Genomic DNA, 25,346 nt, shown 5'->3' on the forward strand with positions numbered 1-25,346 from the left:
ATCTCCCTGCAAATATTTATGTTTTTTATCTAAAAAGCAGGAAGCAGCCTGTGATTTTAGTAATATGCCTAGAATGAAGTCCAGGGTTTTGAACAGCTTTCCCTGCTTTGGCAGTGCTTTCCATTGTCAAATTCACAATGATTTATAACACAACTATTCAGAAGCAATCCTACTAGTGCAGATTTCAGTTTTAGTGGCCTGTTACACCCCAAACCACTCCATTTCTCTTGGCAAAGAAAAGAATATACAGTGTTACATCAGGGAAGAAACTGGTAAATGGCATTTGAAAGCAAACAGCTTTATTCATAAAGAGAAGAAATCATACCAGAGTACAAGCAGGGTCACAACTGATGATGGTCTTTAATAAGCAGTTCTTCTTGGCTAATGGGGGGGAGATACAAATATACAAAAATATTTTAAAATTACCTGGTATTTTTAAAGTAGGAATCAACAGGTTCCATCCTGCTAATGTAAATGTTCTTAGGTGTAACTAAAAACATGTTTGAAAAAACAATATGTAAGGAAACAGGCAGTTTCAAATAAGACTGGTGAAACATCCAGAGTGACATGAAGTATTGTTGATTTTCTTATGGATTACCTCCAATTTTGGGCTTATATTGTGGCAAATAATGTATTCTGTACCTGAATACTGGAGTTAGATACAGTCATGACAAGAACATCTCTGGGTTTTTGCTGATAAACACATGCAGCCAGTGACATAAAGATCTGGAAGACTGCCAGAATTGCAGTAACAGAATAAAGCTAATTTCTTACATAATTTCCTGACTAGCACTTTCCCAGAGTACAGTAACCCTGCATATAGCATTTGAAAACATTACCAACAGCGTTACAGAATGAAGCTCAGTACAATTTAATATTTGAGAGAGGATGAAGGTCTAAGGATACAATGTCATTGGAATAGTCAGAAGGGACTTGTTTTCTATAGAAACATTCCTAAATGTTTCTATAGAAAAATTACAGTGTTCTCTGTGTGTCTAAGACTGAAAAAATTCACCACTCTTTTCCACTAATTTTTCTTGCTTTTTCTGTTGGACTCTGAATGAGACTGATAACATAAAATAGTGAACTTTGCAGAGGCAAAGGAGCTGGTTTTTGCGACAGATTGAGTTTTGGGAGTAGGGTGTGGGTAGAAGAAGATATGCATTGCTGGTTTAGTCTCAGACATGTGGTCAGATCCTTTTGTTTGAACCTCCCCACATTCTTCAGGATGTGAGTGGGAGTATTCTCCCATACATGAAAATTCTAAATGACTCCTGTGACTTCTCTTACAGTGAACCTCTGATACTGCTGGTTTCTAAGAAAAGAATTTTAAATTTATGTTGAGGTAGGACAGGCATGGAGGTCTAAAGACACATGGTGAAATACACAGTGCTTCTGAAATCTGCTGATGAATGAAGGGTGGTGTGAACCACAGCCTGCAGGCTGCACAACGGTGAGTAAAGGTAATAGTGACAGATTGAGGCTCCAAATGAATTGCAGTTGTATGCTGCACCTCCAGCTTGCTAGCATAATGGTTATGAAGTCAGAAAGATGAAACTTTTTCCATTTAGTGGCATTTCTCTTCTGATGGGAGTGGTGGCCAATTGAGGCTCCAAATGAATTGCAGTTTTATGCTGCACCTTCAGCTTGCTAGCATAATGGTTATGTGAAATCAGAAAGATGAAACTTTTTCCATTTAGTGGCATTTCTCTTCTGATGGGAGTGGTGGCCATAGATGCAGCAGCAGAATACAAGAGGCAGGTGTGGCTTTCCTTCCTTACCAGGCATGTTCATTGCTCTATGTTAGCCCCTGTATTTGTGAGAGGAATATCCAGCTCTTTTGGCTGGCTATGGGCAGTTCTGCCCACTGATCATTCAGAGTTTCTCCCCTCTGGTAAGGAAAGTAAATTTTCTCAATAATTTTCTTCTATAGACCCAGGAAAGCCTACTTTTTTCATCCTTTCTTTTTATATTAAGTTGGGTTACTTTTGCTCCCTTTATGGCCTATAGAGTTGACTGTGTTTGCTTTCACCTCTCTTCCACTGGGCAAGAAGCCAAACTATGACTCTTGGTGGAGGGATGCAGACTTTCTGGTAAAATGGAATATCTGGTAGGATATATAGCTTTGTCCACAGCATAAATTCTTAGGAATGTGGGAAGTGTAGTGAATATAGACATACGAGCACCAAGGTGCCCATGCAGCTCTCATGGAATTCCCAGGGATTAAAACAGAGCCCATGGGATGTGTCTGGAAAACCTTTCCAATCATGTTAAAGCTAGACTTACTGTATTCAAGCGTAAACTGCCTAATAATCCAAGTGTCTTTACAGTATTACAAGGGATCTTTTCACCAGGATTTAGGTGTGGTCAGGAATATGTGCATGTGTGACAACATCTTCTGTTGTAACAGACAAATTTTTGCTCTCTGTAACTAAACCATGAACCCACAGAGGGAGAGAAAAAGCAAAAGTACATATCCCACTTGAGGGAACAGTTATCTTTAGGGGGTTTGATATCTGTGAATTTAGCCTAATATACCTGATCCTTAAAAAAATGCCAATCACCTCCTCAGCCAATCTTAGTAGTGAGAGTGGATATATTATTTTTTTTCCAAGTTATACACAAACTGTTGCTATATCATGGTTCAGTTGTGATACATTTATAACTTGGCTGAACAAAGAAAAGTTTTTTTTTCTATGTGACTGCTTAGCACACAAACTCAGAGTGACTGGCAAAGCTGAAAACAAAATGTCTTTAAGAGAAAAACAAAAACAAAACAAAGCAGGTTATTTAGTAGAGGAGGGAGAGGGGAGTTTTTATTGTAATTTCCTTAAGGGACAAAATGGGGAAATCCCCTAATGTTGTTAGCATGACATAAGATCTTGTGTTTGAAAACTTGCAGAAGTGTATCTCATGTGATGACTAATCTCATTTATCTTTTTTATTTTCCTGTCACCATAACTGTGATGTTTGAGGACAGCTGGTGTCCTTAGAGCTCAGCCATGCTGTGTTTGTTTGTTCCATATAAGTCTAGAGACTGAGCCAGCGAGGGTGGCAGTGCAGCCAAACTTGGAGGGCAGAGCCTTGTTCCTAATGCCCCAAGTTTAAAAGCACTTTCAAGGTGAGTTGTCTTATGACCTTGGGTGACCTTGAGCTTGGGGAGAATATTTTTTCTGAACAGACACATCCAACAAAGTCATGTTCTTGGTCCAGACAGGGTCAGTGAAGCTCAGGAACTCGAATCTGTGGACATCTGGATTACAGGCAGAGATGATTTTGGTGCTCAGTATTGTTCCCCTGTATCAAAGGGATATATTCAGGTAACCTCCCACTAGGAGGTGAAATAGGAGCTTTTCTTTTCCCCTATTTTTTATTGAGAGAGCTCTGCTGGGCACAACGTTAAGTTCTCCTCCCCATATTCCGAGTAATTTTATTTCCCCTAACATTTTAGCGTTTTGTTCTGAAAGTGAATTTTAAATGTTGAAGGATAATGTGGGAGTTTCTGAAACTGAACAGGTAAACATAGGATTGTCTTATTTAAGACATTCCTTGTTTGCCACAAAGGAATAAGAGGAATCCAAAAAATGTATTGTACTTAGCTATAGCTGCTGTGAATGGTAGAGGAGGTCCCATAAAGGGGCTGAAGGTATTTTATTCTATCCATTTGTCAGACTAATCACTGTCTTGTGAGAGGGGTTATTTCAGTAAAGAATGAAAGTCAGCTCTCAAGTGAGAAGGAAATGAATGATGTGAAGAGATACCTGACTCATAATTAACTCTGTTCGACAGGTGAGCGTGCACAGTGTTATATAACATTGTATGAACATCATTTGAAGGCAGTGTATGGTGAGTCACAAATTCTGCATTCTCAAACTTTATGAGGCATTGCATGAAGTGATTTTTGTCCTCCTAGATGCTGAATTACTTTGAGTAGCAAAACCACTTTTTTGTGTCATATCCTGCTGGTCGTTAAGTACAACTCTTGTATGTCTCCGTCTCTCCCAAAAGTCTCAAGGTGACTCAAAAAAAAAAAAGAGGGAGAAACTGGAATATTTTTCAAGAATACATTGTATTCAGTGTGTTTTCAAAATCCAAATTTCTCTCATCTGTATTTCAGTAGCTCCTTCCCAGTTGTGTCCTTCCACAGTGTGTATTTTACTGTGTTCATCAAGTTATTGTCACTGTTGATTTTAAAAGTCTTAAGGTTATTTCATAGACAAACAAATCATGCTGAGGTCAAAGCAAGTTTAATAACACTTCTTGTTGAATTCTAAAATACAAGAGGATCATTCTGCTTGAATACTTGGCAGCTGTGAATTGTTTTAATGAACAAAGCCTTATTTCTATATGACTATTGAAGCAAACAGTGCTGCTGAACATACATGTTTGAACAGCAAGCAGAAATCTCTTGTGCAGACTTTTTGCACCTCTCTCTCTTTGAAGTACATTTTTTCTCAAGGGATGCAGCCTGGAGCTCATGGAATGATTTTGTAGTGCAAGGATGCCAAGCACTGGTTAGTAAAGAGTTTTCAAGTGCTCAGAGCTGCAGAAGGTGTTCCTGTACCTTTGCTCTGGCTGCTCTCAGAAAACCCTTCTGCCTGTTCCCTGGCAATGCACTGGCACCAAAGCTGCAGCAGCGAGTGGTACCCTGGGGTGCATCTTACAGAATGCACAGGAAGGAGGAAAATGTACATTTTGCCTCAGCATCTGCTCATCACCACCTTTGTAATTCAGGTTTGCAGGGCAGGATTTGGGATGTCCTAGCCTCCAGAAACAATTCTGATCATAGTGACAGCTGCAGTTCTGCATAACTGACATGAGCAGTAAGTGAAGGCAGTGAGATTTTGCAAGGTAAAAGAAACAATCTGCAATTGAACTTCTTTTCTCTGATTATTGCTGACAGGATAAATGTTCCAAAAAGATCAAGAACTGTTCCATTGTAGTTTTCTTATTTAATATATTGATAGGCTTCTAAAGCACACAGCAATTATATAAATTGTCTACCAGTGCTCAGAGTGAGGGGCTGATGCAAATTTCCTAAGCCAGCCAAGTGACAGGTAAGACAGAGACTGTTAGGCAAATCCTAGCAAAAATGGGTGTAATTTCTACCCTTGAAGAAGGCAAGACAGAAACCATCTTCAGCTGAACAGATAAAAATATATATAGAAAAAAAAAAAAGCTTAGTATTTAGAACACAAAGGACAGTTCAGATGGTGCAGAATTGATTGTGAACGTGTTTTAGAATTCATTTTGCATGAATTCCAAGCAAGAAGCTTGCCAGTTCCTGTGACAAAATATTGTAATTTATTTCTTCCCCACATTAAATAACCAGAAGGTTGGTTTTTTGGTAGATCTTTAAAATGTCTGTTGAATGTCACAGATTTCTAAATTGAAAAGGTTAAAAAAAAAAAAAGCAGCTTTTTGGAAGCAGACAACATTGTGAAGAACACTTGTTTTTGCTCTTCTAATCAATACATAAAATTTCTTAAGATCTGCCTGTGAAGTATGGAGGTCAATTATTTAGCAGTTATAAAAAAATATGTAGCACTATCCCATCCATGATATTTTACTATGACTTGTATTTTCGCTACACTTTTTTGCCTTTCCCTTAGTAGAACATTGGTTTGTTATATTATTTCATAAATAAGAAAGTGTTAATCCTCTATATGTAAAATATTTCAATAAATAAAAGTTGAATTTACAACTGAAACTGATAAGGCAGTAAAACCAGTTATCAAATTACATATAAACAGTGTATTAAAATGTGTGAGGCAAAATGAACACTACAAAGTCAAAAGCTATGCTGTAAAGCTGAGACGCTGTTTTTTCAAATGTTGCATATCACAGAAAACCCCACTTCTCTGCATTCTTCAAAAAGTCCCTTTATTCTTTTATCCCAAAGCAAGGACATAAATGAAATCCTAGCTGAACTAATAATGCAGGCAGGAAAAAAAATTGCAAATTTTTGTTTAACCATTTAACATGCTCATAGAGATTAACTCAGTGCACAAGGCACGGGAACTAATCTAAAAGGCCCTCTGTGGGACACTTTGGTTGGAGGGAAGAAAAACTGGCACAGCAGTAACTCCTAATGTGTCCTTTGCTGGTGAATGGCCTGTGACTCTCTTCCTTTTCTTCCTGCAGTTCTGCACTGCATTGGAAATGTTGCATCCCCAGGCTTGGATATGTCTCTGACCCAAGAGAGGTGCTCAGAGGAGAGAAGGAAGCTTAATGAGATTCAGGGCCCAGTCTGGTAAGTCTCCATGTGACTCCTTGCATTGACCCCCACCTTATTGCTGTAAAGGAACAAGCTTTATATGATCAGCAACAAAGACACTGTCTTCTATGCATTCTTTCTGAAAAAGAAACAAAATTAAAACCAGACAACATAATTTGGCCTCCGCTGGCACAAGACTTCGGAGCAGAATAGGAAAAATGACCTTTTGTCATCCCAAGATCAAATGAGTAGGACAAAGTCCCATTAATGAAATGGCAAAATGTGGACTTGCAGCAGAGGAGAGCAGTTGTTTTAAGGACCATTGCCCCTGCAAAAGGCTGGAGGGGGATTGGGCTGAGTGAGCCCTGCAGAGCAGTGCCCTACAGCTCCAGTTGTGCACCTCTCCTCTGCTTTGCTGGGACCCGTGGGACAGAATGGAGCTGTGGGCAGAGGGATGGGAGGAGCAGGGTGCACCTCCCTCTGAGGCAGGACATGCTGCCCCTGGGGGCACCGAGCAGGACTGGCTGCAGCAGCTGCACCCAGGGGCTGCAACCTGGGCTGCGGGATCTTCTGTGCGCTGAAGCAGCTGCACAGGGTGGCACTGGGGGAACATTGCTCAGAGAGCACCAGGGGTTTTCAGTATTTGTTTTTTGTTTTGCTCATTTCCAAAATGAGTCCTGACTCGAAAGCTTTTTCAGCAGCTGCAAAAATCTAGTCTTTAGCTCACAGCCCAGTCTGTCATTTTGTGTTACATCATGTACTATTCCAGGAGGTAGAGCTGCCTATGATTTCATAGCACAGTTCTAGCTTAATTCCTCAAGGGACCTCAAAGGAAATGGAAACCCATAAATAAAATGGAGAAATTAAAATATATTACTAACTCTAAATGGCAGCATTTATTTGAATTAATAAAATACAAAATTGTAATGATCCTTTATACTGGATTTGATTTTGGTTCTGCAATGATTCAACAGGTCAATAGTTTCCTGCTTCCCAATCTCACTTTGTCTTTACTTTGGGAAATATTTTTGTAGAAGAGGAATTCCTCTCTGATGGAGGAGATACTATGGAAGATCTCTAATTGTTCTTAACAGGTTTTAAGTTCTCTGGGCTACTGTCAGTCTATATAAAAGTTGTGATTTGAAGTCAAAGTCCACCTTTCATCCTGAAATACCTTATTAGTTGGATAATTAATTACCCCAAGTTCCCCAAGAGGAACACAGATACTGAGCTACCGAAAGACAAAAATTTTTCATTTTTTAAATTCTGAAGGAACAGTCCCAAATCATTCTAAGGTCTGTATGTACATTGTCTGGTCTTTTTGGACTAACTAAACTTCAGTGTACATTGAAGGGGTTCCCTGTGACATGGAGGTTTCACACACCTCTAAAAAATCAGGGGTTTGTCCCATTGTGCCAAATCAAGGAGTGTGTGGTCTGTGCTGGAGGAAAATCCAGCCTAGTTTAGTTTCAGATGCAGGCTAACTCTGTATGTAAAAATCTGTGTAGTACTTCATATTTCCTCCTTTGCTGTTAAGAAAAGTGAACTATTTTAGAGTATCCCATCAAAAACCGTTGCCTTAGGGCAGGCAAAAGTGGAGAATGTTGTGCTGAGAAGAAGCAGGAATGCTTTAAGAGGGTATTGCCTACTGGGGGAATCAGAGAGCAATTGTTTTGACTTCATGTTCTCATGAAGATTTTGCGACACTGTGTGCCAGTAACTTGATCCTCCTTTAACTTGTACCTATACTAAAATTAAATTACTAAAAACAAGCATTTTATATCAACTCAGTTGTTAAGCCTGTTCAGGCATAGCTGTGAATAAAATTATGTTGGCTGATAGGTCAGTTTGTTTTGAAAAGGACTTGAGGGTGCTGGTGGATGAGAGGCTGGGCATGTGCCAGCAGTGTCTGCTGGTAGCCCAAAAAACCAGTTGTGTCCTGGGCTTCATCCAAAGCAGCGTGGACAGCAGGGGAGGGAGGGGATTCTGCCCCTCTGCTCTGTTCTGGTGAGACCCACCTGGAACACTGCATCCAGCTCTGGGGCCACAGGACAGGAAGGGTATGGAAACAGTCCAGAGGAGGCCACCAAGATGCAAGGTGAATTGAGGGATGGAGCACCTCTGCTATAAGGAAAGGCTGAGAGAAATGGGGGTTTTCAGCCTGGAAAACAGAAGGTTTTGGGGTAACCTAACTGTGACCATCCAATACCTGAAGAAAACTTACAGGAAAGATGGAAAGAGACTTAAGAGCGTGGAGTTATAGGACAAGGGGGAATGCTTCACACAGAGAGTAGGTTTAGATTAGATATTAGGAAAAAGCTCTTTACTGTGAAGGTGGTGAGGCATTGGCACAGGTTTCCCAGAGAACCTGTGGCTGCCCCATCCCAGAAGTGCTGAAAGCCAGCTTGGATGGGGCTTGGAGCAACCTGCTCTGATGGAACGTGTCCCTGCCCATGGCAGGGGTTTGGAACAAGCTGAGCTTTAAGGTCCCTTCCAATCGAGGCTGTTCAATGAAATGCTGCTCCTGGTCTGAGCTGGACTCGCGCTGTGTCCCATTTCCATCACAGCTGTCCCCGCTGTGGCTCGGACACGACCCGCCCCAGATCCGGAAGGTGCCGCAGGAGCGGGGAGCGCCCGGCCCGGCCCGGCCCGGCCCGGCCCGGCCATGGCGGGGCCGGCGCCGCCACCGCGCGGCCGAACCGCGACAATGCCCGGAGGCTCCTCGTGCCAAAGGCGGCTCCTATAAAAACCAGTTGGAGTTCCAGTTATTCCTCCTCTTTTTCCGCCCCCCTCAGGCTTTGCAGCTGTTTCTGTTTCGGCTTTATGAGGTGACAAGCCAAGCTGTCCAACAAAACATGGCTCATTGTCACTTACTGCTGCCTGCGGCAGATGCCTGGAAAGGTCAGAGCATTGCTTCCAGGTGGCACAGTGAATCCTCATGTTTTAGCCCTTGAACACACCCTCTTTTTTGACAGAAATGTTTATGTGTAGAGACAAAATAACGTGATTCTTTCTTACTGGAGTGTTGGTAGATGCTGGAGCATGTCCGGAGAAGGGAATTAAGATAGCCGAGGGTCTGGAGCATCAGTCTTATGAGGAGCAGCTGCAGAGGCAGCTGATAACTGCTTGGAGAAGAGGAGGCTCAAGGCAGACCTTATCACTCCCCTGTCTGAAAGGAGGTTTTTCCAGCCAGGTGGGTGTTGGTCTCTCCTCCCAAGTAACAAGCAATAAGATGAGAGCAAACAGCCCCAAGTTGTGCCAGGGGAGGTTTCGAGGCTGTTCAATGAAATGCTGCTCCTGGTCTGAGCTGGACTCGCGCTGTGTCCCATTTCCATCACAGCTGTCCCCGCTGTCGCTCGGACACGAGCCGCCCCAGATCCGGAAGGTGCCGCAGGAGCGGGGAGCGCCCGGCCCGGCCCGGCCCGGGCCGGCCATGGCGGGGCCGGCGCCGCCACCGCGCGGCCGAACCGCGACAATGCCCGGAGGCTCCTCGTGCCAAAGGCGGCTCCTATAAAAACCAGTTGGAGTTCCAGTTATTCCTCCTCTTTTTCCGCCCCCCTCAGGCTTTGCAGCTGTTTCTGTTTCGGCTTTATGAGGTGACAAGCCAAGCTGTCCAACAAAACATGGCTCACTGTCACTTACTGCTGCCTGCGGCAGATGCCTGGAAAGGTCAGAGCATTGCTTCCAGGTGGCACAGTGAATCCTCATGTTTTAGCCCTTGAACACACCCTCTTTTTTGACAGAAATGTTTATGTGTAGAGACAAAATAACGTGATTCTTTCTTACTGGAGTGTTGGTAGATGCTGGAGCATGTCCGGAGAAGGGAATTAAGATAGCCGAGGGTCTGGAGCATCAGTCTTATGAGGAGCAGCTGCAGAGGCAGCTGATAACTGCTTGGAGAAGAGGAGGCTCAAGGCAGACCTTATCACTCCCCTGTCTGAAAGGAGGTTTTTCCAGCCAGGTGGGTGTTGGTCTCTCCTCCCAAGTAACAAGCAATAAGATGAGAGCAAACAGCCCCAAGTTGTGCCAGGGGAGGTTTAGATTGGATATTAGGAAAAATGTTTTCAACAAAACCGCACAGGAACAGGCTGCTCGGAGGGGTGGTGGAGTCACCATCCCTGGAAGGATTTCAAAACCAATTAGATGTGGTGCTTGGGGGCATGGTTCAGTGGTGGGCCTGGCATGCCTGGTTACCAGTTGGGCTCTCTGACCTCAAGGGTCCTTTCCAACCTGCACAGTTCTATGGTGCATGCTTCATGCTCCTCAACTATATTTCTGTTTCCCTGTTTAGCTTATCTGGTAGTTTACAATGGGTTTTTATCCCTCCTCCACAGTTCATCCACCCTTACAGAGATCAGCACAACCATAAAATACTGGGAGCCTTTTTTAATTTCTGCCATCACCCTTTACTGCCACAAGAGCAAACTCCAGACTCTGAGGTAGGACAATATTTTAGTTGCTTTTCCCATTTGATAACTGGAGAACTGCTTAAAGAAGAGGGAAATGGCAATGCTTCCTCCCCTCTAGCTAGAATCAATACTCTTCTATAACTCAAAATCTGTCTCTGCAATGGCTCAACACACATTAGTTTCTTCTGTCTCTCCCCATTTCTCTATCTTTACAATGGGAAAACAATCCCTTTTTTGGTTTTTTTTTCTGGTGTTTTTTTCCTTCATTGGTTTGAGGTTTTTTATCATAGGATATACTCCTCTGCCACATACATCTACATTTATACATCACTTCCAGATTACTTAAATAATGTTATTAGGAAAAAATGACCAAATGGGGGGAAAAAAGCAGCCTGGGAAACTTTACTCTGAACATGGAAGGAATAAAGTGGTGGGTGAAATGGCTCGGAGGAGGAGGTTTCATGAAGACAATTGATGGAGAGGTGGCTGCTTTGTATGAGGTTGAAGAATTTTGGTTGCTCCTCCAGATTTTCTGAAGACCCTGATTTAAACTGCTGCTGTTCATAGTCTGTCACTAAGAATCTGTAATCAAGTAGGACTCAGTTACTTCCCTCCCCCATGCTCTTTTGTAGCTGCTGCTGTCAGACAGGAAAAGTCTTAGTTCAACTCTAGCATTGCCATGAAAAATGTGACCTCTGAGCTGGAAGCGCCGTGCTTCTGAAGGGAACGTTCTGTAACATAGAAAGATAGAATCTTTTTATATATTGCTGCTTAAACAGTGATCCAAAATAGTCTGGAACCGTCCTGACTTACAGTGAGTCCAAAGACTTGCCTGTTCAGAAGGCTTCAATGCACTGTATTATCAAACCTAATCTGTTGCAATTAAATTGCGTTTGGGGTGGGCTTTATGTGGAGGGTTTTTTTTTTGGGTTGGTTTTGTTGTTGTTTAGTGGGGGTTTTTTTTTTGTTTGTTTTTTGGCTTTTTTTTTTTGTTTGTGTGTGTGTTGGGTTTTTGTTTTTCTTTTTTTTCCTCCACAGAATGAAGATCCTTTCCCCTTCCTGCACGGAATGTTTTCCCTATGTTCTGGTTGTGTTTCTCTTTAGGTTAGGGAAGCCTGGTGGGTTTGCCCTCAGTTTAGAAAGGCATTGGTGGAACTCGGAAGCTTTCCCAGCAATCTCTGGAGAACAGCGCTTGTTGAATGTTACCCCGTTTATCGGGCGTCTCCTCCCGTGAGCCAGGCTGCAGTTCTGGGCTGGCTGTGGAGGAACCGGGGCTGTGGCGCTGCGCTGTTTTGGCGGGCTGAACTTCTGGGCCATTCGCCCTCAGTCGCAGGCGCCACCCTCGGTGCCCGGTCCCCTCAGGGCTGGGCTGGGGCGGTGCCGCTGTGATCCCTCAGAGCCGGGCCGGGCGGTCCCGCCGTATCCCCGCCGGGCCGGGCCAGGCGGTACCGCTGTATCCCCTCAGGGCCGGGCCGGGCCGGGCGGTGCCGCCCCGCTGACGGGATCCGGCGCGACGGCGGCCGCGCCACTTCCTGGCGGCGGGAGCGGGGCGATGGCGGCGCAGGACGTGCTGGGCCAGACCGCCCGGCTGGCCTCGTCCAGCGCCCTGCTGCAGGTGCGGGGCCGCCCCTCCCTCCTTCCTCCTCATCCTCCTCCTGCTGCTGCTGCTGCTGCTCGGCGGGGCGCCGCAGGTGCTTCCCGTGCGGCTTCTTTCACAGGTGCTGTTCCGGGTGGTCACCTTCGGGCTGAACGCCTTCACCCTGCGCTACCTGTCCCGGGAGCTCATCGGCGTGGTCAATGTCAGGTGAGGGAGCTCAGGGCGCCCGTGAGGGCTGTGGGACAGAGCTCGTGCTCCGTGCTGTCTGTGCCCTGTCGCTGGCGATGCTCTGGTTAATGCTGTGCAGTCTGTTCTCAGCCATGTCTCAGTGTTTGGTCATTTCATGCTCCCCAGGTCTGTTTTGGCCTGAAACACCGGTAGCACTGGCCTGGTTTCGATGCTCTGGTTAATGCTGTGCAGTGTTCTCGGCCGTGTCTCAGTGTTTGGTCATTTCATGCCTCCCCAGGTCTGTTTTGGCCTGAAACACCGGTAGCACTGGCCTGGTTTTTGTGTTTAAACCTGCGGAGGAAAAACTAGATACAATGTGCTTGTCCTATAGGATATACTCTGTATCATTACATTTGGTCTGCAGCATGTATTCTTGCCATTTGAATCATCACACAAATTTACTTTCTCTCAGTTTTTTAGGAGATTGTGATAATTTTAGCTCATATAACCATGTTTGCACACCTGTAGGAATTTGTCTGCCAGGCACTTGTGTGTAAAAAACTGTGATGCTACTGCATGAAGGATTTATAGTTTATAGAAAAGAAATAATTTTCTCTCTTCTCTTTTTTTTTTTGGTCCTTTTCACCGCCTTTAGGCTGACTCTGCTGTACTCAACAGTTGTCTTCCTTGCCAGGGAGGCGTTTCGCAGAGCTTGTTTGAGTGGGAGTGCCAAGAGAAACTGGACCAAAACAATTAATCTCTTGTGGCTGACGTAAGACAACTTTAAAAGTTTACTTCCTTAGAATTTCTCGTTTTTGTCTGGGAGCTCACAGAATGAGAGGAAGTGTTTATTTCAGAAGCCTCAGTTATGTTTCTCATCCTGGACTGATGTAGGAAGCTGCTCAATTCTGGTGCTTTAACATTTGTGGATGTGATTTCTTGTTGGAGCACACGAGGAAGTCCATTGCCATTTCTTCTGTTGCTTGAGTTTCATTTAGGCCATAGCTGTTGAAGGAAAACCCTGTTGCAGAAATATGTAGCTCTTTGGTTTTTTTTCTTCTTCCTGCTCAGTTTTGTGATTTTATTACCCAGTGTGCACTTGTGAACCTGCAACATAAATGTTTGGGTATGGGAGATGTGAAAAGGTGAAAGAAAGAGTTGGAATTAAACAATAAGAAGGAAGTAGGGTTGGCTCTTTCAGCTGTGGTGCTGTTTATAGCAGAACAGCTTAAAGTCCACAGGGTGCTGCAACAAGCAATCACACACTGCAGTGTGATAAGGATAAAGTGGATTTTGTGGCTTGTTTCTCCCTCCTGGTTCCTGATTCTCTCTGCTCTTTCCCTCTGTCAGCTCTAGCTGCTGTGCAGGCCCAGCTGGGCTGGGAAATAAATTTACCTGCCTGATATGGTTGAAAAATACCCCTGCATGATAAAATAGAATTCTCCCATTGGGGCACCTGACTTTCCCTGGAACTGCCCAGCTGTTAACTGGGTCTGGCCCGCTTATGTGTGGTTATCTGCATCCAGATATAAAGCAGAGGGAGTGTCCCTGTCAGGGAGAAGTCTAATACTAATATTTCAAATGTGTTTTTTCTGTTCTCTATGCTGTACTCTAGTCAAGTTTCTACTGTGTGGTAGCCTTTCAAGTGAGCATTAAATGACAGAGATGACATTGACTGTGTGCATCTTTTTTGTTTTAAACTTTTTCTTGTAGAGAAGCATAACTTCACATGAAGGTTAACTTTGATGAAGCATCTGAAATGTCTTAGGAGCTTGATGTCAAATATTTTAGGGGTCTGGTAGTGTGAGGGTCAAAGAGATCTTGCTCCAATGATGCAAAACTTGATGGACTCTGCTAGAAGCTCTGTGTTTCTGAAGCAGTATCAGCAGAACAGGATGTGCAGGCTGATGTGGGATCAAAATTGTTTGGTCCTAAGACACAAAATGCAGATATTTGATTTTATGGGTCTGGAGTAGAAAATGGACAACTCAGAAAAATGTTTTCTGTGCCTTGCTGAGTGCCTTAAGGGTGTTCATCACAAAGGAAAATATTCTTTCTTGGTATCATAACAACGGGAATTAATTCCTCAGGGCCTTTTTTTGTATAATCATTGTGGCCAGATGTGATATTGTAATCTAATTTTCTTTTTTTTTCTTTTTTTATTTTTATTTGTTTGTTTTTCTTTTTTTTTTCCTTTTTTTTTTTTGTTTCTGCTGAAGTAACATTTCCATTAATTAGTTTTTATGTTAACTTTTTAGAGTCCCTCTTGGTGTCTTTTGGTCTCTTGTCTTGGGCTTAGTCTGGCTACACCTGCTTGAAGTACCCGACCCTTCTGTGGTTCCTCACTATCAGGCTGGTGTAGTGGCATTTGGTCTTTCTGCCATTATTGAACTCCTGGGAGAGCCATTCTGGGTTTTAGCACAAGCTCATTTGTTTGTGAGACTTAAGGTTAGTAAAGTCCGTGGGGTGTGTGCATGTGGGGGAATCTTGGCTGAAAAGAACAGATTACTGACTTACATCTTTGTATATTCAAGCATATAAAACCTCTGTGTGTACTGTTTAGCACTGCATGGCCTGGTTTGTAACATACCCAGGAATTTGTACCCATTAAAGCAAGCAAGTTGGTTTATTTAAACATTATTACCTTCAAGATCCTTAAATCCTGAAACATAGGTTTGATTGGAGGGAGAGACACACTGCTTCCATAATTCTACATGAAATGCTGAGACTATGATAGTCTCAAGCAAAATTTTCTCCCTTATGTCCTGTACAAAGGACTGGGAAAATTTGTAATGGAGGAACTGTGAAATGCTAGAATTGAAAACTTACAGAGAAATGACATTCTAAGCTGGCCAGCTCAGCAGAAAGAAACTGCCATAAAGTCACACTGACTTTGAAAATCTTACATTCCTACATCAATTCTGTGCATTAAACATATAAATTTTAAGCTTGTGTATGTGGTTGAGCTGCCAGAAAATAACCCTTCTCTGTTTTGTGTTCCTTAAAGGTAATTGCTGAAAGCCTTTCAGTAGTGTCAAAATGCATTTTGACAGTTACTTTAGTAATCCTTTATCCTCAATGGGGCCTTTACATTTTTTCCTTGGCTCAGGTAAGTTCCCTTTGTTCTCTCTCAGCTGAATTTTAATTTTCCTTTGACATTTTGCCTGCTGAAGAACTTTGGGGAGCTGAGAGAAAAAGCTCCTGGGAGGTTTAAGATTCAGAATTTATATTTGGTATTTTCCTGATACTCATTATTGACTTGGTGCTTTGACATTGAGTTCAAGGGAGGTAGAAGGAAACACCTTCCATCTGTGAAGGCACATCTTGCAAATAAGGTTGTGTTATTCTAATCACACAGAACTTTATCAGCCTGTACCACCAACCTGCATTACCTTATCAGAAGGTGCTAATCAAGTGCAATTAATTCAGGTTAAAACTTTTTCTTGACGACAATGAAGGAGGGGTAATTTTTTTTCCTTCAGTTTTTGCCCTGGCTGTTGTAGATCGCTTATAATTGATGGAAATTGGAAATGTTCTATCAAGTGAGAGATGTAGGCAGTAGCTCCTCTGTCAGCTTGATTTTTGATTGAGTAATTGCTTTATAATTGGATCTTCAATGTTCCATAAATCCTGAATAAAACAGGAAAATTAGCAGAGGTCTATGATAAGCTACAGGTTAAAAAAAGATCAAAAGATCAACAGCATTCTTAAGAACTGTTAAAATCCTTACCTAGTTTAATATTTGGTAGGCATAAAAACTACTTACATTTTCTTCTCACTGTATTTTCACCTAGTATGTAATTCCACATTTCTAAGTCAATTTTGTTTCACTGTTTTTCTTCTCTCCTTCCTGATCTTCCCAGCTTTTATATGCCAGTGTTCTGGTAATGTGCTATGTAATTTATTTTGTGATGTTTTTGGGATCTCCTGAAGCCACAAAGAAGTCATTTCCAGTTGCTAGAGTGAAAGCTCTATTACCTAGCTTCGTGGAAGATGAAGTAAGTTGTGCAATTTATTTCTTGATTTTCTTGTTAAAATCTCACCTGAGGGCACTTTGAATGTTGCTTTTAGACTGGGGAGTTAATTGAGTGGTTTTGGGGCTATTTTTGCACTATAGAGGATATGATATATTAAGTAAAAAATATTGCATAGAAATTGTGTTTGTATTAGTAAAACTCTTGTCAGAAAAAAATCATGAAACTTGAACTTTTTGTGGTTTAGGGTTTGTTGTTGCTGACTTGGTTTGTGCAAAATATTAGTAGACATTAACTGGAGATGGACCATGTGCACTGTGCAGGGGAATGACCAGCTGTCACTGGATCTGAGGCAGAAAACAAACCAGAACCACATAACAGTGGATTTTTTGGTACTAAGATCTCTGCACAAAATAACCATGATGTTCCACAGCATCCCAGAGACACTGAAATACCAGTCAAACAAAAATGAAGCAAAGCAAGAAATGAAAAGACTCATTGAGGAAGATAACATTCTGGATAAGATATACAGATTGAAAATATAAATGTGGTTCTTGGTTGCAAGTCTTATAAGGACAAGAAGAGCAGTAACCAATTCATATCTCCAGTGAGGGTGAAAGTTATATTGGCACATTAAACACCCTGGATGTTTTTTCCCTAACTCTAACCTTGATTAGTATTTTCTCTAGAATGCTCTTATGGGTGCTTTGTCTGCAGCACCAGCACTTTTCAACAAGGGGATCAGTTTTTGCCAGAGCAGTGATGTTGGTGCTTGAATTCAGCAGTGGTTAATAACTGTGGCATTGTGGGTTTCCTCACCACTGCAGTTAGAGCTGCCCTGCAGTGTTGCACTGCCTTGCTCTTTTCTATTGCTACTCTGTAATGCCAATCACATGTGTTACATTTCAGGTTGTTTTTTTTTTGCAGACCTTTGTGAACTGGAAGGAAGCACGCTTGACTTGGAGTTTCTTCAAACAATCCTTCTTGAAACAGATTTTGACAGAGGGTGAGGCTTGACATAGAAGTGTGAGGGAAGAGGGCTCATGAAAACTATTTACAAAATTGACTTAAAGCTTCAGAAAGCTTGGGTGGGGGAAGATGAGGCACGTGATTGCCAACCTGAATGGAATTTTTGAAGGTTTTCAGAACTAGGCACTGTCCCATTTGACTCTGTCTCTTGAATGCTTAGTACTGGAATTGCCTGAACTAGTATTGGGAAAGATTTAGGGGCTTGTTCTGAAGTTCTTTATTTTGAACTTGCAGGTGAACGATATGTGATGACTTTTTTGAACGTCTTGAATTTTGGAGATCAGGGTAAGTGTGGTGGTATTGTGGAATGGTGACAGAGTTTTCTTAGTCACTGCTCTTCATGTGGTTCTGAAAATGACTTAAAGTGTTTGAATATAGCTTGAAAGTCTGAGAATGTTTCAAAGCCTTTGAGCTGCATTCAGGGAATTATTAATATAATGGAATTATGGAATAGCCTGGTTTGGAAACGACCTTCAAGATTATATAGTTCCAGCCCCCCTGCCATTGATGTTCACTAGATGTGTATCTTTCTCTTCTCCTGTATCAGTAAATCCTTACATTGCTGTTCTTAGTCAGTGAACTTTATCAGGATCCTGTGAATTCTTCTACAACAAGAATTTTAAGTGTGGTTTGGTGCTGTTCTAGATTCATTTCCGTCTAGTTGGTGCTTTTGTCTTAACTTTGCCATGAGCAAACCTTGCAGTTTTAAGCTGTGGTTGCTTGCCTGTCAGAATTTTTAGAGAATACTGCTTCATTGTTGCACTAAATACCACTTGTTTTCTCTTTTTTGGAGATGTTAAATCAGAATTCTTATTGTTATTAAAGACTTGGAATTAAAATATGTCTAAAACTCTGAAATTATTTTTTTTTTTTTAAGGTGTCTATGATATTGTGAATAACCTTGGTTCACTGGTGGCCAGGTTTATCTTTTTGCCTATTGAGGAGAGCTTTTATGTATTTTTTGCTAAAGTGTTGGAAAGAGGGAAGACTGTAAAAGATCAAAAGCAGGTATGTTTTTTGGATTAATTACATGTCAAATGCTTGATTTTTGTTACAGATAAGTTGCATCACAGAGGTGTGATGGACAGAAATGGGATCAGAAACAGGTATGTTTATTTGGATTAATTACATGCCAGATGCTTGATTTTTGTTACAGACAAGTTGCATCACAGAGGTGTGATGGACAGAAATGTGTGTTTGAGTATCGAGGCTGTTAAAATTGAAAAGAGGAGAGTAAAAATGTTGAGTCAGACTGCACCAAAAAGAAAAGAGAACAGGTAAAATGCTAATGAAATAGAAATCAAAATATGCAGTGGCATAGTGCTGCCTTGCATCAATAAAGGTATCCTCAGCTGCTCCAAACAGTGTGATGGAAAGCTACTGTGTATTTCCAGATGTAGTAAGCCATTATTTAAATCATGAAATCTATTAAATAAATGCTATCTTAAATGTATCAATAGCTGTTAAATAATGTTTCTGAAGAGTGCAGCTTTGGGAAGAAAAGAATTGGATTTCTCATGTGTGTTTGAGTTCTATGAGGAGGATTAATGAATAAGAGCTTTTTTCCACAGAGTGATATTCTTGGTCACTCGTGAGGGTCAGCCTGTAGCAGTCCTGCTAATTGCACATCAGCACACAACTAAATCCTGTGCTTCAGGTCCCTGGTGGGCTAAGGGAGGTGTCTGTGTGTGTATTTGATATAAAACCTATCTGGTGTGTAGAACTGAAAAAATGGTGGAATAGTAAATCTGTAAAAAGTGTTACCAAGTTAAGAGCATGTGTGTGGATAATTCAATAACAAAGGATAAGTTTCACACCTTTTTACACGATGCAAACTGATTTGTTTGTCTGAAGGAGCATTTCTGCATGGGAGTGGCTATTATTACATTCATTTTGGTTTGTGTGATTTGCTGTGTTTTTTTTCAGGATGATGTTGCTATGGCTGCAAATGTATTGGAGTTGCTGCTGAAACTTGTGCTCCTGATTGGCTTCACCATCACTGTTTTTGGTTATGCCTATTCTCAGCTGGCTCTGGATATTTATGGAGGCTCAATGCTCAGTTCTGGAACAGGTAAAGATTTATAGACCTGGCAAAAAAACCCACCACTCTTTAGAAAAAAAACCAAAAAAACAAACAAACCAAACCCTACAGCTATTATGAATCTTTTATAAATCAGCAGTTTAGGATTTTTCCTGTGAAACTGCTATTGAAATCTGTGATTTAGCTTATCAGAATCCTTTGCCTTGCTTATTTGTGTTCTTGTCGAGATATCCAGACAGGAAACTTGTTCAAATGAACTTAAATTTCCATTATCAGTATTAACATTACAAATTCTATCTCTTGCTATCACTGCCTGTAAAACCAAATTGGTTTGATAACAGAAATCATTAACTATTTGTCTTTCTAATGTGTTTTTAGGTCCAAATCTCCTCCGGTGTTACTCGTTGTATGTCCTGTTTCTTGCTGTCAATGGAGTAACAGAATGTTTTACATCTGCCTTAATGTGCAAAGAAGAAGTGGACAGGTAGGAAACAGTGTGTCCAAAATGTTCCTGTGCATTTATTTGTGCTGACCTTAAAAAGGAATTGGTGCTTTTGAAATTGGCACAAATAATATCCTGCCCCACACAAAAGCAGCTCCTTGCTAGGCTGTGTGCATTTTGATTTAGATGTAGAAGCTTTAGCAAAAGTTGAAAAGTTTGGGTAAAAAAGGTCAGAAACTAAGAAATAAAGATGGTTAATTTAGCTTTAGGCATATGACTAACTGGTAAAATAATTTAAATCTGTGTTTCCTGCACAGATGAGCTTGAAGTTACATTTTTTAAGACAATCACTTGACTCATTGAAAGTTTGCAACTATTACCATTTTTCATGTGCAGGTAGTGGGCATACACTTAGGAATGATCCAAGCTGTGGGTGTGAATCCAGTGGTTTACTGATTTGTAGGAGGTTGGGCCAGGTGACCTCCTGAGAGCCCTTCCAGCCTGGATTATTTCCTGGTTCTGTGTCTAGGCTGTCCCTGATGTGGCCCTTTCAAATTCATTTCAGTGAGGTCTATTTTCCACAATCAAAGTGGGAGCTTTTTTGACTTTGCAAGGGCTGCTTTCATAACCCCTTTAAAATGTGCACTACTTTTCCAAGTCACTGTTTATAACAGAAGTGAAATAAAGTGTTGATTTGTTCTTGAGCATTCATTTTCTTTAATATAGTCCTAACATAAAATAGCAAAAAATGCACAAGTTTTTACATTACTAATAATTGTTATTAAATTTCATTTTCTGCAATGAGTGCACAACTGATTAGTGTAATAGAATTTTGTTCACATAATGTAGTTCTTGGTTTAATTTGGTTGATGTATTTTCTGTTCTTTCAAATGATTTTTTTTATCCTCTATTTCTCAAATTTATTTTCACTAGAAGATGGTAAGAGAAATTCTGTTAGTGATGTTAGAAAATAAAAGATCATTAGTAAATGAATGCTGGAATTGCATGCATTGTCAAATTATTTCTTCTTTTTGTTTTTTCCCCTAGGTACAACTTTGTTATGCTGGCCTTGTCTTTCATATTTCTGTGCATCTCTTATTTCCTGACCCATTGGTATGGCAGTGTGGGCTTTATCCTTGCCAACTGCTTCAACATGGGCATCAGAATAGCTCACAGCACCCACTACATCCATCACTACTTCAGAGAAAGCTCCCACAGACCCCTCTCAGGCCTGCTGCCCTCTCCAGCTCTGCTGCTGGTTTACATCCTCAGTGCTGTGCTCACTGCTTTCTCAGAGGTGAGCTCCTTCCTCTCTGCTCTCACTGACCCTGCTGCTGTCAGGTGACTTTTGTGTCCACAAAAAGGGGAATGCCTTTAGGAAAACTTTTGAAGGTAGGCTGGGAAATTTGCATTACAGAAAGGCAGGATATATTGTTAAGAGATTCTTTGTTGTCTGCCGCCTGTACTAGGTGGATCTGGCAAGTAAAATAAAATTTAACACATTTCTGCTGTGTGTAGCTAGCTCATGTTGTTAGTTATTTACAATGGAAAATTTGCAGTGGCATTAAGAAACTGGCATAAAAAATTCTGTAATAAAAGCAAGTAATAACTGAAACTAGAAGAAAATGAAAAATTGTTAAGAACACATTTAACACGTTTATTCAGTACAAGATGGTAATTGTGCAGGCTGATTATTAAGGGGATTGGAGCTTTTCAATGTACAAAAATTTGACAGCTTGAAAATCCATTATGCCTGAGAAAGGAGAATTTTATATTTTGGAGTGGGAGATTTCCAGTTTGATTAGAAAATATGTTGCTGTACAGTAGCAGACTTGCCTGATAGCACCAGAAGAGTTTTGTGTCATCTCAGTTAACACATTTCTGCATGCCAGATAACAGCAGCTTCCTCATTTACAGGATATCTATTGAATGGTTATTTTTTGCTGAACTTAAGAAGGCAAATGTTGTGAGTCCTGAAGATGATTTATCTTAGGGTCAGTGCACGTGCACAACCACACTTGGCTTGATGGTGACATTGGAATGTTGGACAGAGGTGTTGGACCTTATTTCTTGTTGTGACAGTAAATGCACTTTGTGCTGGCTGGTTTTACTGCAGTGCCTTGCTTTCTTTGTTGTAGGTGTGGTTCTGCTGTGACAAGGGCTGGATGGCCAGGCTGATCCACATCAGCATGGGTGCCCTGTGCCTTGCAGCAACCCTGGTGACGATGTTCTACACAGAGACCAAGCTCATCCACTTTGTCAGGAGCCAGTTCCTCTCCCGCTATCTGAAGAAAGGAACATGACCTGCTCCTGTGCACAACAGTTCTTGTATGTGCCTGCAGTAAAGGGCTGGGTTTTTTCCATAAAATCTGTGTGGAAAAAAGGTTTCCACATGTGTTTGGAAGCATTGATAAGGGAGTGGCAATGTTGACAGCTGCCACATGGATATTATTTTGTCTTTTGAACTGGTCAGTAGAGCAAAAGAGAGGTGAATAATTTTCTCTTTATGCATCATTCTTGTCTAAGCTTTTCTTCAAACAGCCTCTGAAGAGCTAAGCTGCACCCCCTGACACAACCTGGTTGACAGACTGCATGTACAGAGCTCCCCTTCCTGTCCCTGGGCAGTGTGGGAAGGCCTGAGGGTTTCCAAGGCTCTTATTTGGCATGGGTGCTGCTTAACAGGGGAGAAGATGGTCAATGGAAAAAACCCCAAAACCAACCACAACGAATGCCATAGAAATCCCCAGAAGGTGAGGAAGAACCCTCGAGCAAGGCCAGCACCAGTGTGAGTGTTGTGGAGCAGAGCACAGTGTGGTGCAGGGGATTGAGCTGTCACTGTTTGAAGTGCAAAGCGGGCAACAGGAGATCCTGACGTTTACAAGTAAATTAATGGAATACACAGCGTGTGTCCCTGCTGGCTCTGTGAGATTATTTCATTCAGCAGATCCTTCTTGTCTGAGGGCATTGATTAACTTGTCAGAAATACCCTGAAGCCTTAGCTGGAAGAGGTTTTGGGCATTGTCTGCAGAAGGTGTGGAGTACAATCACTGATGGTGCAGTTCATAAGGTTACTCATAAAACTTCTTGCTTTCATTCCATTGTTTTTTGGATTTGTCTGGGATTTTAAATGCCAGCATGAACAAACTTATCTCAATGAAATTATTTTGTCTGTACAATTGAATGTTAAATATATTTAATAAGATTTTTTACAAAGAATTATGCATAGTGAAGATGTCTTCATTGTATAGTAAACATTTCCTTTTGTTCCAATGTTTTCCTCATATCTTACTTCTTTACTTGTTCAGTCTCAACCTCTGGATTGTTTTTTGGTTTTTTTTAATTGATGAAAATTTGGACATTCAGAATTCTAAAATTCCATGTAAGACTGCTGGTTTAGGTGTACTTATGGCATATTGTATTGCTGGTCTAAGATCTGAACTGGGCAGTTCCAGAATGTACAAGTGGCAGGTTTATAATCATCAGTGTTCCCTTTGCAGTTTTTGGATGGACCAAAAAAATGTCAGGGTATGAAAAATGTGTGCTCAGACGTGTGCAGTTGAAAGCTTTTATTTTAATTATGTAGCAGCTCTGCACATCCTCAGACTGCTGAAAAAAACCTCACTGCAGTGGCATTGTGGAGTTCACTCTGGTGCCTTCAGTGCCCAGGCTGAAATGCTTTCCAGTGTCAGGGCCTTCAGCTTGTAGTTAGAAATGTTTTCTAAATTCTGGTAATTCCCACTTGGAAAACATTGCCAAAGATACTTTAGATGAGAAGTTGGTCATTAAAAAATGATCACAGTGAAGAGAGAGGTAGTAGTGGCCTTGCACAGCCAAGGGCAGTTGTCTCCATTGCCTGGCTGGAAGGAGTAGATGCAGATGATTCTTCTTACACTGTTTTGAAATCTGTCAGAATGAAACAAACTCTATATTACCCTGTTCTCTTGATTGAATTCAGTAGTTCTTTGCCTTTTACATTTTTCTCTTCTGAATTGTCCTATAGATTTTTTCTTTTCTGTCTGGTCTGGAGTTAGTTATGAACTACAGCTTCAAATATTGCAGAAACTTGAGACTTCTTTATGGTCACTACTTAGAACAGTTGCTTCTCCTTTTAGTGCAAAAAAATCAAGACAATTGAACTTATGGACTGTGTTTTAAGGTCTGTCTTTTCCTGTATGCCTTTGGGATCCTACTGTGGTAATGTCTCAGTCTGTACAGTGAATTTTTATAACCCTTGGAATGATAAATTTTGTACAGCCCTGCACCTAAGTGCTTTGTAGATGGAAGAACTTCTCATACCAAATTGAAGCTTGAAGTCCTTCTGCCTTGTCTGCTCTTACAGCCCAGCTGTACACTGATATTACTTCTGCTACTTGTAATCTCATAAGTAGGGTGATGTGAGGTCTTCAGTGACATGACCTGTGTAGTCTCATAAATATTATTTAATATAAATGAATTATTTAATATAATATGAATTAATTTAAAGACAATTTACATTTTTATACCACTTTGTCTTCTTTCATATTGGTAAATCTCACGTCTCATGCTATTTTCTATGAATCAGGAAGACATTTAAGGTGACTTAATGATTGCTCATTAGCAAATTAAGGACACATTCCTCATTTACACATCGTCTGCAGGCAGCTCAGTGATGGCTGACTGGTGTTCATGATGAGGGATGTTTTATTTTTAATGTTTTATGTGGCAGGAAACTGCAAGGAGAGACAGGAAATAGAGACCTATGAAACTGCTGGTTTCTTATTTATCCGTGGGATCCTTAATGTCAGAGCTGTTAATTGCTTTATTGCTAAAGTAGCAAAGTCTCAAACTCAGGGACCAAGTTGAGATTGAACTTGACCATGTTTTCCTTTTGTTTTAGCCCCGTTCACCAGTCAGCTGTCCAAAGTGTCATGAAGCTGTTTTGCAGTGTTCTGAAATCTTTTCGTTTCAGCCAAAGGGGAATGAAACATTTTCTTTGGTGGAAAAGGTTATTTCATGCTTTGTGGTGTGTTTTTCTTATTTTTTGGATGAATGATTTTCAAGGTAACACTAAATAAAGTTTATTTCCTTTATATTTTGTTTTTGTCTTCCACGTGATGATTACCGGAGTTTTGTTTGTATCATTGGTACAGCTGATGCTTGAATTTGGTTGGATTTTCTAGGATATTTTATGTATAAATTCAATTATCAACCTAGACATACACAGCATTTCCTAACACACACACATGGATAAAATTTGCTGTAGTAGTTTTGAGATGTGGCATCATTATAGTAAATTTTTCCCTCTTTGTTTCTGTCATATTGTTTGTATGAATTAGAATGGCCCAGTTCCTTTGTTTGCTTTTACAATGCATTGTGATAAAAACTAGTTCAGTGGCCAGGAATAAATCTGATATTTAATGAAATTTTTTAGCTGAATTAGTTTGTGAATGGCAATGCTGCTGTTGGGAGCTAACCAATTGACCAATTGTT

General features: G+C 41.2%; 1 protein-coding gene across 1 annotated transcript; it reads left to right on the top strand.

Moving 5' to 3' along the window:
- Positions 1-12,067: 12,067 nt before the first annotated feature.
- Positions 12,068-24,948, top strand: RFT1 (RFT1 homolog). The gene is made up of 13 exons (XM_039695303.1): positions 12,068-12,241; positions 12,345-12,430; positions 13,047-13,163; positions 14,650-14,839; positions 15,399-15,500; positions 16,255-16,389; positions 17,293-17,371; positions 17,629-17,679; positions 18,272-18,402; positions 19,321-19,465; positions 19,814-19,919; positions 20,925-21,174; positions 22,016-24,948. The coding sequence occupies exons 1-13, from the start codon at positions 12,179-12,181 to the stop codon at positions 22,178-22,180; spliced, it is 1,620 nt and encodes a 539-aa protein (XP_039551237.1). The 5' UTR covers positions 12,068-12,178; the 3' UTR covers positions 22,181-24,948.
- The last annotated feature ends 398 nt before the right edge of the window (positions 24,949-25,346 follow it).

This window comes from Passer montanus, unplaced genomic scaffold (assembly GCF_014805655.1).
Source record: "Passer montanus isolate IOZ18808 unplaced genomic scaffold, ASM1480565v1 scaffold9, whole genome shotgun sequence".
Taxonomy (NCBI): Eukaryota; Metazoa; Chordata; class Aves; order Passeriformes; family Passeridae; genus Passer; species Passer montanus.